This window comes from Dendrobates tinctorius, unplaced genomic scaffold (assembly GCF_039654945.1).
Source record: "Dendrobates tinctorius isolate UK_male_01 unplaced genomic scaffold, ASM3965494v1 ptg000157l, whole genome shotgun sequence".
NCBI classification, from domain to species: Eukaryota; Metazoa; Chordata; class Amphibia; order Anura; family Dendrobatidae; genus Dendrobates; species Dendrobates tinctorius.
Genome location: NW_027361824.1, coordinates 2,532,248 through 2,548,749, shown reverse-complemented (window position 1 = coordinate 2,548,749; position 16,502 = coordinate 2,532,248). Strand labels below are relative to the sequence as shown.

Sequence of the window (16,502 nt, the reverse complement as noted above, 5' to 3'; positions counted from 1 at the left end):
GTTGATAATGATGTTGAACAATACAGGGCCCAGGACAGAGCCCTGTGGTACCCCACTTGAGACATTCTTCCAACTGGATGTGCAGCCATTTACGACCACTCTTTGGGTCCGATCACTAAGCCAGTTATGAATCCACCTAACAGTTGCCTTGTCCATTCCATACTTAGTCATTTTTTCAATAAGGATTGTATGAGAGACTTTGTCAAATGCTTTGCTGAAGTCAAGATATACTATATCTACAGCATTTCCTTGATCCACCCAATCAGTGATTCCGTCATAGAAGGAAATTAAGTTAGTCTGACATGACTTATTAGTTACAAACCCATGCTGACTCTGTTTAATCACTTCATTCTTATCCAGGTATTGACATACATGTTGTTTAATAATTTGTTCAAAGATCTTTCCTGGTATAGAAGTCAGACTCACCGGCCTATAGTTGCCTGGGTCCACCTTCTTCCCCTTTTTGAAGATAGGAACAACATTTGCTCTTCTCCAGTCTTCTGGTACTTCTCCTGTTCTCCAAGAATTTTCAAAGATTATGGAGAGGGGTTCAAAAATTTCTTCTGCTATCTCCTTCAGTACTCTGGGGTGTAATTCATCTGGACCTGGAGACTTGATAAGCAGTTCTGCTGGAGATAGAGACATTTCTTACTTCTTGTGTGTCACTGTTCTCCACTGCCCTTATCTAATCTTATACTTGGTTAACCTCATGCTGCCCCAACCCCCCTACTTACAATGTATGAAACTGAAAGTGAAAATGTGTTGCAAATTCTTAGTAGTAAAGCTCCTCCTCTAGACTAGATCATACTAGGTGTGCCTCTTCCAAGCATCTCACAGCTGCCTGTTACTCAGAAGAGGAAGACTGTAAGAAGTATTATCCTTTCAACAAACTTTGCATCAGTTAACTGTGAGTACATGAGGAATAATAACAGTATTACTGACCACTATATCAGTTGTACGACCTGGCAATAATTTTGTACAATTGTTTTTAGGAAAAACAATTGTCATTTGGATTGTGAATGCAGAATTAAAAACCTGAGAATGTCAAAGAAGCATCACATTAAATCAGCTGTATTTGAACATTTCACCATCACTCAAGATAGAAAACATTATGTCTGTCAGTGTATGACAAATGATCCAGACGAAAACAAATGCTGTGAAGCCAAGATGAGTGCATATTCAGGCAAAGATAAAAATGCTCCTACCAGAGCTTCTAATCTAAAGAGACATTTACAGCGCTTTCATCCAGAAGTACTGAAAGCCTGCATCCAAACCAATGAACCAGTGCCCAGCTCTTCCAGCCAAACAAAGGAGCAGAGAACTTTGCAGCCATCAGTTGCAAGATATTTTGTCAGTGACAAAGTTACTGTGACAATGACAGTAGATACATTTAAAAACAGATCATAGAGCTTGTTGTAAAGGATAGTGTGCCTATTTCATTATTTTCACGACCAGCTTTTATGTGTCTGAATGGGGAAATGGCCCGCAAGCTTGGTGTTTCTCTGGAGAGAGAGAGTATTAGAAAATTAGTAATCGAAGAAGCTTTTAAACAAAAGGAAGAACTTAAAAAAACTCTCAAGGGACGCTTTCTGTTTCTTAAAATGGATGCCTGCACACGTCACAGAGTGAACTATTTTGCCATCAATGTCCGATTTGTTTGTGACAAAAATGAAATAGTTACCAAGACATTGGCAGTAAAAGACACCAAAGCTCATCACACCAGTGAGTTTCTCCAGGTCTTGGTGGAAAAGGTTCTGCAAGACTATGAACGTAAAAAAGAGCAAGTTCTTTCTGTCGTAACTGACAATGCTTCAAATATGATAAGTACTATTAAGCTAATGTGACCAGCAGCTAAAAGAACATTCTGGGTCCACAGACACAGAAATGTTTGAAATAGAGGAACACAGTATTGTAACTGAGGAGCAAACTGAAGTTGCTTCAGATGAACAGCAACATGATAGTTTAGATGATCTTGTTGAAACTGTGTCAATATGTTCTTTCATTCATCACATGCGCTGTGTTGTGCATACGCTACAGCTGGCTATAAGAGACAGTCTTCAAGAAGGACATGCTGCTGCACTGATTGGCAAGGTGAGAAAATTGGCTACTGTTGCCAGAACCCCTAAAGTTGACTCAATTTTGAAGAGACGTGCTGGAAAAGGGGCAATTATTGGTCAAGCCACACGATGGGGCAGTACTTACTTAATGATTCAGCGCTTGGTTGAAATGAAAACCTTTCTTGTAGACATGGCTAACCCTCATCTGACGCTAAATGAAAGTCAGTGGAATCAGGTGACTGAGCTGGAAAAATTGCTAGAGCACCCATTTACAATGACTAAAAAATTACAAGCAGAGGACTTAACTCCAGGTATTTTCTTAAAGGAGTGGAAGAACCTGATGTTTCGCCTGTCCCAAAGAGGAGGGTTAATTGCAAGTGGCATTGCTACATCAATGAAACGGAGAGAGGAGCTACTATTACAAAATAACATTCTTTTGGCAGCTGTTTATGTAGACCCAATGCATCGGATTCTTCTAGATGATCAACAGCTAAGTAAAGGAAAAGAAGCTATGTTTGAAATAGCAGTAAGGATGAAAGGGTTGCAGAACAGTCAGGAGGAACAAGAAGAATTTGGTCGTCCTGCCACATCTTCACCCTCATCATCAACTGATGAAGAATTTAATTTCGAAAAAAATTTGGATCACAAGGACCGTGCAAAGCGTTCCCGCATAGAAGAAGAGTCATCCCCATCAAGGAACACAGCCAGTACATTTCAGCAGAATTTTTCATGTGCACTAAAAGAAATTGAGAAATTTGACCGTTCATCAAAAATAACAGTGCAACAAGCGATTCCTCTGTATCCTGACATTGTCAGAGATGTTGCCCGAGTGGTTACTGCTTTGCCACCAACACAAGTTAGTGTAGAGAGCTTGTTCTCTGCTCTCAAAATAATTAGATCAGATTTGAGGGCATCCATGAAGGAGGATCTGACAGAGGCAATACTTTTTCTGAGGACAAATTTATAGATTTCTTCTTATTAACTGCATAAAAGTGTTTATTGCATATTTACTTACAGTTTAGAAAAGTTTATAAAAGTTATTTGCTATATTCTAATTGTATTCTAATAAATGTAGTTTTTGCTCTAAGTGGTCTGATTACTTATATGATGGTGAGAAACTGAATAAGCACGATGTTTAATATTTTACAACAGTAAATTTGTTGTTATGAATTGGCCATTTATGAAGGAGTCGGAGTCGGAGCCTGATAAAATCCAGGAGTCGGAGTCGCAACTGTGGCTTACCGACTCCACAGCCCTGTCCCCAAGGCACCTATGTCAGGTCTGGGAGGCCTGAAAACCGCCCCAACCTGTCTGACTACCCCTGGACATAAGGAGGGGGATGGGGAGGACAGGAGCTGTACAAGTCAGACCCTGTGTGGTGATGATTGTGTGAAGACAGCACGCCAGAGAGAAGGAGAAGCATATGGACCCATTTTATCCTCTGTCTGCTTGATTATTGGACTCATCTCCTTGGACATTCATCCGGTTACTGAACTACATTCGTGTTCTGGACTACTGTATCCTCAGTGTGGTGGATAGTTTATGGACCTTTTAGTTTTGCCTACTAATAAAGGTCTTGGAATTGTTCACACTTCCCTCGCTCTGTTGATTGTGTGGTATCGGAGAAGGACCCCGTGACATCCCCATTAACAGCCCCACTTCCACAGTTGCATCCCAGCTTCTGTCACTAACCACTTCTCTTGGGCTTTCACAGCTCTCAACCTCTGAGACACCCAAAGACAGTAACACCATTGACCTGGTATTTGTCCGGCTCTGCTCAATATCCTACCTAAATAACTCACCGCTTCCCCTCTCTGACCACAACATTCTCTCCTTCACGCTCACAAATCCTCGCCCACCCCAGCACACTCCTACCTATCACACATTCCGAAATCTACAAGCCATTAACCTTCAGACACTTTCAGACTCCCTACAATCTTCCCTGTCCTGATCTGGCTGTTTATCACTACGACACTTTTAGAAGCACACTTGACCAGGTAGAGCCTCTCACCTTCAGAACATCCAAACACAGAGTAAAACAGCCCTGGCTCACATCGCAAACTCAACTTCTCCAGTGATGGCCTAGGAGTGCTGAACGCAGATGGAGAAAAACCTGCACACCAGCAGACTTCATCCACTTCAAATTTATGTTAAAAACCTATTACTCTGCCCTTCATCTTGCCAAACAGACCTACTTCTCCACCCTGATCTCCTCACTAGCCAACAACCCCAAGAAACTTTTTGACACCTTTCAATCCCTTCTCAGGCCAAAAGCACAAGCCCCTATCACAGATATTCATGCTGATGACCTGGCTTCCCACTTTATAGATAAAATAGATAATATCCGTCAGGAAATCCACTCCCAACCACCAAGTACTGTGACTCCCATCCCTCCCTGCTTTTCCCCTCTTCGCCAATCGTTACACTGGCTGCCCATTCATTATAGGATCCAATTCAAAGTACTTGTTCTCACCCATAAAGCTTTCCACAGTGCGGCACCCCCCTACATCTCCTCCCTCATTTCTGTCTTTCGGCCTAACCAACCGCTGCGCTGTGCAAACGACTTTCAACTATCCTCTGCACTAATCCGCACCTCCGACTCTAAGACTTCTCCCGCGCTGCGCCAATCCTCTGGAATGCTCTACCCCAAGAAATTAGGACTATCCACAATTTGGACAGTTTTAGGCGCTCCCTCAAAATGCATCCGTTCAGAGCGGCCTACCATGTTCACTAATCAAAGTCATTTTATATGTGTGTGTGTAGCCCATTCACTATATCTATCCCCCACTCCAAGATGGCTGGACCATCATTGTAAATACACCATTGTAAATACACACCTGTACTTTGTATCTCCCCCACCTCATTGTAGATTGTAAGCTCTCACGAGCAGGGTCGTCTTATTTTGCTTTAATTATTGTATTGGTAACGTTGTTACTTATGACTTGTGTTTTGAAACTGTAAAGCGCTGCGGAATATGTTGGCGCTATATAAATAACTATATAAATAAAGATTATTATTATTTTATGGGGTTTATTTCTGGCCTTAGGCTTTCCTATATTGCAAGAAAAATACCAGGAAAAAAAATGTAAAATGTTTCTAAAGAAAATTGGCTCCAAAATTGCATCAGGCGGTTTTAATTTCAGCCGGATCCTACCCCTCTCCATAGAGATAGAGCCTTCGGTCTAAGAGAGGATTAGCATTAGGTCCTGGCAACGAGAAATCGCCTTATCGTGGCTGCCGGGTACGCATGAATTGGCCAATTTATGCGCTAAGAATTCTCAACATTTCATATCTCTAGTGCAGTAATGCAATTCAATTTTCATATTTCATGTTTTAGCATTACAGAGTGCTGCTTTTTGTTTGAATGTATATATGAGTTGGCGACTCTAGGAAAGCACCTGTTCAGACCTAATTTATGTTTGGATGCAGTAAGACAGCACCCTGAGCAACCCCGATACCCTTTACCCCTATACAGGGATCTGGATTTACAGCAGAGCCCAGGAGGTAGCTGTCTGGATAAGAGCAGCGGACCAGAGCAAAACGGTCGCCATAAAGGGGTTAAAAAACGGGACCAAAAGCGTAGTCAGGAATCCAAGTCTAAACCAGGCGGGCAGCAGAGGTACAAAAATGGCAGACAGTAGCAGAGTCAAATCCAGGCCAAGGTCAGAATCATAAACCCAAAGGGAGGCAGAGGTACAAAATCGTTAGGCAGGCGCAGAGTCAGAAATCCAGGCAAAGGTCAGAATCAAAGATAGCAAATAACAAACTAGCACACTGGGGGAAACCAAGAGGCAGGAACAGCCGTCCCCGATTTTGACCGTGACATGACAGTCCGGCGCCTTCCAGACAGGAATAGCAGAGCTCGGGTCTGACGGCAACGTGCCAGTCTGGTGCCTCCTAGTGGCCGAAGCAGGAACAGCAGTCCCTGTATCCGATGGCGATGTGACAGTACCCCGCCTTCTAAGAGGGGCCTCTGGACCCTCAAAACCAGGTTTGTTAGGGTGAAGGAGGTTAAATTTTCTAATCAAACCTTTGGCGTGGATGTCACTAGCGGGAACCCAGGACCTCTCCTCTGGGCCATAGCCCTTCCAGTGCACCAGGTACTGCACGGAACCTCTCACTAAGCGGGAGTCAAGAACACCCTGGACTTCGTATTCCAAGATGCCCCTGACCAAAACAGGAGGAGGAGGGGACTGGACAGGATGGATTGGAGAGCGGTACAACTTGAGAAGAGATTTGTGGAAAACATTGGGCAATTTAAAAGACTGAGGGAGTTTTAAACGAAAAGCTACAGGGTTAATCACTTCCAATATTTCATATGGACCAATGAATCTGGGACCTAGTTTGGCAGACGGCACTTTAAGCTTGATATTCTTGGTGGAAAGCCAGACCTTGTCCCCAACTCCCAGGTGCGGTCCCTTGGATCGCCGTCTATTTGCAGCAAAAGCTGGGACCCCTTCAAGTTTGTGTTTACTTGACCAGATAGTCTTTAACCGATGTATAGATTTTTCTACCCCCGGGAGCTCCGACAACCTGGCCGAAAATGAACCAAAGCGTGGGTGCAGTCCGTGATTGCAGTAGAAAGGGGTAGTTTTGATGGACTCCTGGTATTGGTTGTTCAGGGCGAACTCAGCTAATGGCAGATGTTCCACCCAATAGGATTGATGCTCCAATATGTAACAGCGGAGATACTGCTCCAGAGCCTGGTTGGTGCGTTCAGTTTGACCATTGGTCTCAGGGTGATAGGCAGAGGAGAAGGACAATTCAACACCCATGCGTTTGCAGAACGCCCTCCAGAACTTGTAAACGAACTGGGTACTGTGACGGGAGTATTCTCCAGAGCAAGGAGGAACAACAGGCCTGGGAACGATCCAACAGATTTATTGACCAGAACACAGGAACAACACGAAGGTAATTTGCAGAGTCCCAAAATAAGTCCACAGGAAACTGATTCGGGGGCACCTCCCGACAATCCTTGTGCCAGATCACAAAACCATAGTCCTTTTAGAGTCCCAGAAATCCGCCACGATCACACTAAGGCCGAGGCTTCCTCAGACAGCCTCGCCCTTCTCTTTCAGCATCCAACTCACATCTGATGGGTCACACATAAGTCCATTGTCTTGGGCTCCTGGGATCAGCCCAAGTGTAGGGGAGTAGAAGTTCCCACCTCCTAGTCAATGGTTTGGTCCATCGCATGGCTCCGAGGTGTCTACGAGGATGTGTATTGTGAGTCCTCCCCCTGCTGAGGAGAACAATGGTGATTCCCCTAGCTGTGTTGACCCAAGCCTGAATTCAATTATGGTCTAGATACACAAGTCTTGTGGAAAGGAGACAGGTTACTTACATAATTACATTATAGTCCCAGAGACACAGGCAATGGGGAAAGGAAACATATTGTTACAGGTATACACAAGACATGGCAAAGTATTGGGGAAAAATACATATCATGACAGGTACCCCTGTTGGACACAATATTCACCCGAGTGCCGTGCAATCGTATAACATGAACAATGAAGCGCTTACTCAAAGTTTCAGAATTAGGTAAACCAGACAGGGGAACAAGATGACATTGCTTACTGAACCTATCCACCACCACCCAGATACACGTCCTCCCTTCTGAGGGCGGCAGGTCAGTAATGAAGTCCATGGAGATGTGGGTCCATGGACTCTCAGGGATGGGCAAGGACTGGAGCCAGCCGGCAGGGCGATAATGGGGGGACTTGGCGCGGGCACAGATTTCACAAGCTAACACAATCTTTACTATCCTTAACCACCGTCTGCCACCAAAATTCCTAGTCACCAGTCTGGTGGTATTATTGACACCAGGATGGCCTGTCAGAACAGAGTCGTGCGACTCTTTCAGAACTTGCAGGCGAAACGTGGCCGGAACTAATAATTTTTTTGGGGGGCATCATGTCAGGGGCTTGTTCTGGGGACCTACGGATCACCTGCAGAAGGTCCAAAGACACAGCCGAAACAACAATCCCATTGGCCAATATTGGAACTGCTTCAGAGTCCTCGGCTTGTGAGGGGCAAAAACTGAGAGGGCATCAGCCCTTACGTTTTTAGTACCTGGACGGAATGTGATAAAGTCAAATCTCGAGAAAAACAAGGCCCACCTTGCCTGTCTAGAATTCAGGCTTTTGGCTGACTCCAGGTAGGTCAAGTTCTTGTGATCTGTGATCACTGTAATTTTATGTTTAGCACCTTCGAGGAAGTGACGCCATTCCTCAAAGGCCCATTTTATGGCCAACAATTCCCGATTCTCTATATCATAATTCCTCTCCGTAGGAGACAACTTTCGGGAAAAGAAAGCACATGGACGAAGTTGTGCAAGGGCTGCCGTGCCTTGTGAAAGCAGTGCCCCTACTCCAACCTCAGAGTCATCCACTTCTACCACAAACGGCCGGTCTAGGTCAGGATGGATTAGTACCAGGTTAGCCACAAAACACTCCTTTAAGGTAGAAAATGCCTAAAGTGCCTCAGGTTTCCAATTAGCCACATCTGCCCCCTTCCGGGTCAAATCCGTGAGTGGTTTGGCAATCTCTGAGAAACCCTTGATAAATTTGCGGTAATAATTGGCAAACCCTAAGAATCGCTGCAGCGCTTTTAGCGATTTGGGTTGTACCCATGCTATAATGGGATGGATCTTGGCAGGATCCATGCGGAACCCTTTGCCTGAGACCATGTACCCCAGAAACTGTACCTCCTCAGCAAAAAAAAACACATTTCTCTAGTTTAGAAAATAAAGAATGTTCTCGCAGTCTTTGGAGCACAGAACAGATGTGTTGAGCGTGTCGCAGGGTCAGCAGAGTAAATCAGGATGTCATCCAAATACATGACTACATACACCCCACAAATGTCTCTGAAAATACCATTCACAAAATTTTGAAACACGGCAAGTGCGTTACTAAGTCCGAACGGCATTACGAGGTACTCAAAGTGGCCAAGGGGGTGTTAAACGCGGTTTTCCACTCATCTCCCTCTCTTATGCAGACTAGATTATATGCCCCCCGGAGGTCAAGTTTAGTAAACCAACGGGCTCCCATAAGCTGATTAAAAAGATCAGGGATGAGTGGAAGCGGATACTGGTTCTTTACAGTGATTGCGTTTAATTCCCGGTAATCAATGCAGGGTCTGAGACCTCCATCTTTCTTTTCCACAAAGAACCCGGCCCCAACTGGTGAAGTGGACGGTCTAACAAAGCCTTTTTGTAAACTGTCTGCTATGTAGTCATTCATGGCCTGACGCTCTGGACCAGAGAGATTAAATATTCTCCCCTTTGGGAGACGGGCTTCCGGAATCAAGTCTATAGGGCAATCATGTTCTCTATGAGGGGGTAATTTCTCAGATTCCACTTCAGAAAAGACATCCTCATAGTCCCTGAAAGCAAACGGTATGACGGGGGTTGTAACATTAACCTGGCTCACTGCTAGCGATATGCAGTTATCCTGACACTGTGGACTCCAGCGCACAATATCACCAAGGTGCCAGTCAATGACAGGATTGTGCTTGTGTAACCACAGCATACCCAAAACAACTGCGACTGATAAATCATCAATCACAAAAGATGAGATATGTTCCGTATGTAATGCCCCCACTGACATAGCAATTCCTGGAGTAACGAGATCCACTCCACCCTGAATAATAGATGTGCCATTGATAGCAGTGGTTTTAGTAGGGGCACTAAGCCTCAATAGCGGTACACCCAGATTCCTGGCAACCAAAGAATCCATGAAATTTCCCTCAGAGCCACTATCCACATAAGCCTTCAAGCACAAAGATTTCTTACAAAATAAGAGAGAGACGGGTAACAAAACTTTAGCCGCATTTGCGGGCAATATCTGAGCCCCCGGGCAGGTTTGACCAGAGCTGCCCAGGGGCCGATGTCCCAGGACTGTGGATCTCTGACGTCTGGCGTTTTCCCTGAAGTCTCCAGACTGCTGCATGCTTGTGTAGGAGGATGAGAGTGCTCCTCCAGGCTGTGCACTGAAGCAGGTAACAGGTGTTAGGTCAAAGAACCAACTCACGCAGGAGAAGGGAGAAGAAAAAAAAGGTCAGGGACACTGCTTTTATATATGTTGGATATATACAAAAACGGTTTTTTGGGCCAGATATAATGTGACGTCCGTCTGCGAGTCTGGGCTGTAGTAAGACAGCACCCCGAGCAACCACGATACCCTTTACCCCTATACAGGGATCTGGATTTACAGCAGAGCCCAGGAGGTAGCTGTCTAGATAAAAGCAGCGGACCAGAGCAGGACGGTCGCCAGAAAGGGGTTAAAAAACAGGACCAAAAGCGTAGTCAGGAATCCAAGTCTAAACCAGGTGGGCAGCAGAGGTACAAAAACGGCAGACAGTAGCAGAGTCAAATCCAGGCCAAGGTCAGAGTCATAAACCGGGAGGGAGGCAGAGGTACAAAATCGTTAGGCAGGAGCAGAGTCAGAAATCCAGGCAAAGGTCAGAGTCAAAGATAGCAAATAACAAACTAGCACACTGGGGAAACCAAGACTATATCTGGCGGCCTGCAAGACAGGCCCCAAGGTATTTGAGGGATCAGATCATCCATCACAGGTTCACGGTCTGACGACGTCATTAGGACCGCCCCCAGGACCAGGCCAGATGGTGATGCACCAACCCCTTCATGACCGACAGAGGAGCGCAGCCTGCGGCCGCCAGATGCCTGCGGAGGAGCCTCCTCCCTGTTAGCAGTACCCACGGGCGGACCACGTCGCCTCCCAGTGGCCGAGGCAGGAACAGCCATCCCCGAGTTTGACCGTGACTTGACAGTCCGGCGCCTCCCAGAGGCCAAGACCGGAATAGCAGAGCACGGATCTGACGGCGACGTGCCAGTCTGATGCCTCCTAGTGGCCGAAGCAGGAACAGCAGTCCCTGTATACGATGGCGATGTGACACCCTGATTGTATGGACCAGCCATAATGTTAAGCGTGTAACAGTACAGACACAGAGGGCTAATAGATGCATAAAGCATGTGGGAACATGAAGTGGGAAACCTGGTTATGGTAAAACTTTTGACTGTGCCACCCAGGGATAGATTAGGTTAATGTGTTGAGGTGGTAGGCCAGTCTGAATAAATGCGTTTTCAGGGCACGCTTAAGATTGTGGGGATTGGGGACTAATTGTATTGACCTGGGAAGTGCTTTCCAAAGAATTGGCGCAGCACGTGTAAAGTCTTGGAGACGGGAGTGGGAGGTTCTGATTATCGAGGATGCTAACCTCAGGTCATCAGCAGAACGGAGGGCGCGGGTAGGGTGGTATACTGAAACAAGGGAGGAGATGTAGGGTGGTGCTGAGCCATGGAGGGCTTTGTGGTGAGGGTAATAAGTTTATACTGGATTCTGGAGTGGATGGGTAGCCAGTGTAATGACTGGGGGCACATAGGGGACATTGCTAATATATGTGGCACATAGGGGACATTACTAATATATGGGGGCACATAGGGAGCATTACTAATATATGGGTGCACATAGGGAGCATTACTAATATATGGGGGCACATAGGGGACATTACTAATATATGGGGCACATAGGGGACATTACTAATATATGGGGCACATAGGGGGCATTACTAATACATGGGGGCACATAGGCGGCATTACTAATACATGGGGGCACACAAGGGGCAGTAATACTATGTAGGGGCACATAGAAGGAATTATGGCCGCCTGCAGGTGAATAGGGGAATATTATCATGTGGGGGGAAGAAGGGAGAATTATTACAGTGGTCGGGACAAAGGGTGAGGCAGGGCCGGTTTTAGGCAAAGTGGGGCCCTAGGCAAAGTTTAAAATGGGGCCCCAAATGCTAACATATTGCACATTACACAGAAGCATTTCGGTTGTAGCTACATGTGCTGAGTTCAGGCCGCTAAGGCTAGTTTCACAATAGCGTTTCCTGGAGCTGCGGAGAGATGCGCACGGCCGCCATGAAGCTCCGTCCACTGCCGCATGTCCTCCGGTCAGCTCCGCCTATGGGCGCATGACGCTGCATGCGACTTGTGGACCCTATCTTTAGCATTGGGTACCCAGGCCGTGCACAGGTATGCGTTTGCCGGCGCAGGCGTCCATTTGATGGTGCGCCAATCTCACCAAAATGCAATACGGTGCGATTCCGTGAAAAGGATGCATGCACCGGCAAACGCATACCTGCACACGGCCTGCGTATCCAACGCTAAAAATAGGGGACGCAAGTCGCATGCAGCGTCATGCGCCCATAGGCGGAGCTGACCGTAGGAGGTGCGGCCGTGGGCGGAGCTTCATGGCGGCCGTGCGCATCCCTCTGCAGCTCCAGGAAACGCTAGTGTGAAACTAGCCTAAACGAGTGTGATCGACAATACTGAAGTCGTTCAACAATTGTTTCCCGGCCTCTTTCCACTGTCTGAGAAAGAAAGATGGGGACAGAACGATCACTAATGGATCACTAACAGATTACCATACAGTATCATGTTATCTACAGTTTACCCCTTATAGTCCTCCATATAATATAATGTGCCCCATATTCCTCCATATAGTATAATACACTCCTCATAGTCCTCCATATAGTATAATACTGTACACCGCCAGTCATCCATGTAGTACAATTCACTTCCCATAGTATAATGCTCCCCATAGTTCGTCATATAATGTATTCCCCATAGTCCTCGATACAGTATAATGCAGCCCACATATAGTATAATGCAGCCATCCCATAGAGCATAATGCAGCCCTGCCATACAATATAATGTAACCCCCATAGAATATAATGCAGCCTCGCCATACAGTATAATGTAACCCCCCATAGAATATAATACAGCCCTTCTCTTATAGTATAATGCAGCCATCCCATAGAGCATAATGCAGCTACCCCACAGAATATAATGTAGCCCCCCTCATATACTATAGTGCAGCCCCCCATAGATTATGCAGCACCTTATATAGTATAATGTAGCCCCTCCATAGAATACAATGTAGCCTTCTCATATAGTATAATGTAGCCCCCTCAGAGTATGATGCAATCACCTCCCATAAAATATAATATAATACAGCCCCTCATAGAATATAATGTAGCCCCCCTCATATACTCTAGTGCAGCCCCCCATAGAATAATGTACCCCCTCCGTAGAATACAATGTAGCCTTCTCATATAGTATAATGTAGCCCCCTCAGAGTATGATGCAATCACTCCCCATAAAATATAATATAATACAGCCCCTCATAGAATATAATGTAGCCCCCCTCATATACTCTAGTGCAGCCCCCCACAGAATATAATGCAGCCCCTATAGTATAATGTACCCCCTCCGTAGAATACAATGTAGCCTTCTCATATAGTATAATGTAGCCCCCTCAGAGTATGATGCAATCACCTCCCATAAAATATAATATAATACAGCCCCCCATATTATATAACAGCCTCCCCCATAGAATATAATTTAAAATGTACCCTCCATGGTATAAAACACAGCCGCATAGTATATAGCCCAGCACCACATGGTATATAGCCCAGCCACACATGGTATACAGCCCAGCACTACATGGTATACAGCCCAGCCACACATGGTATATAGCCCAGCCACACATGGTATACAGCCCAGCACCATATGGTATATAGCACAGCCTCACATGGTATATAGCCTTGGCCACACATGGTATACAGCCTTGGCCACACATGGTATACAGTCCAGCCACACATGGTATATAGCCCAGCACCACATGGTATACAGCCCAGCCACACATGGTATACAGCCCAGCCACACATGGTAGACAGCCCAGCCACATGGTATACAGCACAGCCACACATGGTATATAGCCCAGCACAACATGGTATATAGCACAGGCCACACATGGTATATAGCCCAGGCCACACATGGTATATAGCCCAGGCCACACATGGTATATAGCCCAGGCCACACATGGTATATAGCCCAGACCACACATGGTATATAGCCCAGGCCACACATGGTATATAGCCCTGACCACACATGGTATACAGCCCAGCCATACATGGTATATAGCCCTGACCACACATGGTATACAGCCCAGCCACACATGGTATATATAGCCCAGCACCACATGGTATACAGCCCAGCACCACATGGTATACAGCCTAGCACCACATGGTATATAGCCCAGCACCACATGGTATACAGCACAGCCACACATGGTATACAGCCCAGCCACACATGGTATACAGCCCAGCACCACATGGTATACAGCCCAGCACCACATGGTATACAGCCCAGCACCACATGGTATATAGCCCAGCACCACATGGTATATAGCCCAGCACCACATGGTATATAGCCCAGCCACACATGGTATATAGCCCAGCACCACATGGTATACAGCCCAGCACCACACGGTATATAGCCCAGCACCACACGGTATATAGCCCAGCCACACATGGTATATAGCCCAGCACCACATGGTATATAGCCCAGCACCACATGGTATACAGCCCAGCCACACATGGTATACAGCCCAGCCACACATGGTATACAGACCAGGCCACACATGGTATACAGACCAGGCCACACATGGTATACAGACCAGGCCACACATGGTATACAGACCAGGCCACACATGGTATACAGCCCAGCCACACATGGTATATAGCCCAGCCACACATGGTATATACCCCGGAACCACATGGTATATAGCCCAGCACCACATGGTATACAGCCCAGCCACACATGGTATACAGGCCAGGCCACACATGGTATACAGGCCAGGCCACACATGGTATACAGGCCAGGCCACACATGGTATACAGGCCAGGCCACACATGGTATACAGCCCAGGCCACACATGGTATACAGCCCAGGCCACACATGGTATATCATTCCCCCCCCCCACCCCAGAATGGCCCCACAGTCCAGCACACACAACGTGCTCGTGCTGCTCCCGCTCTGCCTGGCACACGGTGTGCAGAGTGCGCGATGAGCACCCTCTGTGGCACAGGCAGAGCAGAGAATGATGGGAGAGGAAGAGTCAGCTGAGGCGCCTCCATCATTACCTCCTTCCATGCAGAGAGAGGGGGGGGAGTTGGCCCTGAGGGGAGGACATTACTGTCTGGAGGCAAAGAGGAAACCGCAATCAGTGCACAGACGCAGCCAGGAACCCCAGGTGTGAATAAGCGCTGTAGTGAGAGTGATAATAACACGTGTACAGCGCTGCGGAGTCTGGAGGCGATATAGGAGGAGGGATAAATGCCCCGCACAGAGGATGCCGAGGACTCTGCACAGACCTCCCCCTGCAGAGCCGCGCACCGGGACACCGGGAAGAATCCACGGGAGATAACGGAACTTCCAGCCCAGAGAATCCTGTCAGGGGGTGACGTCACCGGAAGGGGCGGGGCCTTGTCCTCTGCTGACCGAGAGTTTGCATTGTATAGTGGGAGTGTCAGGGGAGTGGCAGCCTCTGGGAGCTGCAGCCGCTCATTTGATTGGCTGCCAGGCTGCAATTGGCCTGACGCTGATTGGTGCAGCAGGGCAGTGAAGGCGCGCATTCAGGAGCGCGCTCTGTCCCTGAGGCACTGGCAGGCTAGAAGGTGGAAGGGCAAATGCTAGATTGTATGGGCTCCTTCCAGGTGTGATGTCAGTTCTGGGGGCGTGTCATACCGGGGGGCGTGTTCTGACAGCAAAGGCAGAGAGAGAAGCCTCCATTACACACGTGTCTCAGCTGTCTCTCTGGTGCCGGCGGCTGTCAGCAGTGTGGAGTGAGGTCAGTGACAGACAGGAGGGTTTAGTAGTGAGCCGGCTAGACTGTATGGGCTGCAGTTAGGACCTGGAAGGAGCCTATACACTCTGCGCTCAACCTAAGGAAACTTCCAGCCCGGAGAGTCCTGCCAGGGGATGACGTCACCGGAAGGGGCGGGGTCTTAACCTCTGCTGGCCGAGAGTTTGCGTTGTGTAGAGGGAGTGTCAGGGGAGTGACTGTTTGGGAGCTGCAGCCGCTCATTGGCTGTGCAGCTCCGCGCTTTGATTGGCTGCCAGGCTGCAATTGGCCTGACGCTGATTGGTGCAGCAGTCCCTGAGGCACTGGCGGGCTAGAAGGTGGAAGGCCCTGACTGCTCTGTGGCACAGGACCTGTGATGAGGTCACAGGAGGGGCAGAGTCAGTGGTCACATGATCAGGAGCCTCTGCTTGCTGGTTGTCATGGTGCTGGATGAGGGGTTTCTGTGTTGGGTCAGGAGGGGTTTAACAGTGTGGATGTAGCGGAGCCGCGCGCGTACTAGGTGTACGGAGCGTTACGAGGTCTACCGAGCGGAGCCGCGTGTGTGTACGAGTTGTACGGAGCGGAGCCGCGTGTGTACGAGGTGTACAGAGCGGAGCCGCGTGTGTACGAGGTGTACGGAGCGGAGCCGCGTGTGTACGAGGTGTACAGAGCGGAGCCGCGTGTGTACGAGGTGTACGGAGCGGAGCCGCGTGTGTACGAGTTGTACGGAGCG

The 16,502-nt window shown here is 47.6% G+C and overlaps 1 protein-coding gene across 1 annotated transcript in view; it reads right to left on the bottom strand.

Annotated features, from left to right (window-relative positions):
• LOC141051431 (uncharacterized) overlaps positions 1-16,502 on the bottom strand; it is a 244,984-nt gene that overhangs the window by 142,009 nt on the left and 86,473 nt on the right. Inside the window, 1 exon segment of the mRNA XM_073548362.1 lies at positions 15,069-15,556. Within this exon segment, the coding sequence (XP_073404463.1) occupies positions 15,069-15,556 (488 nt within the window).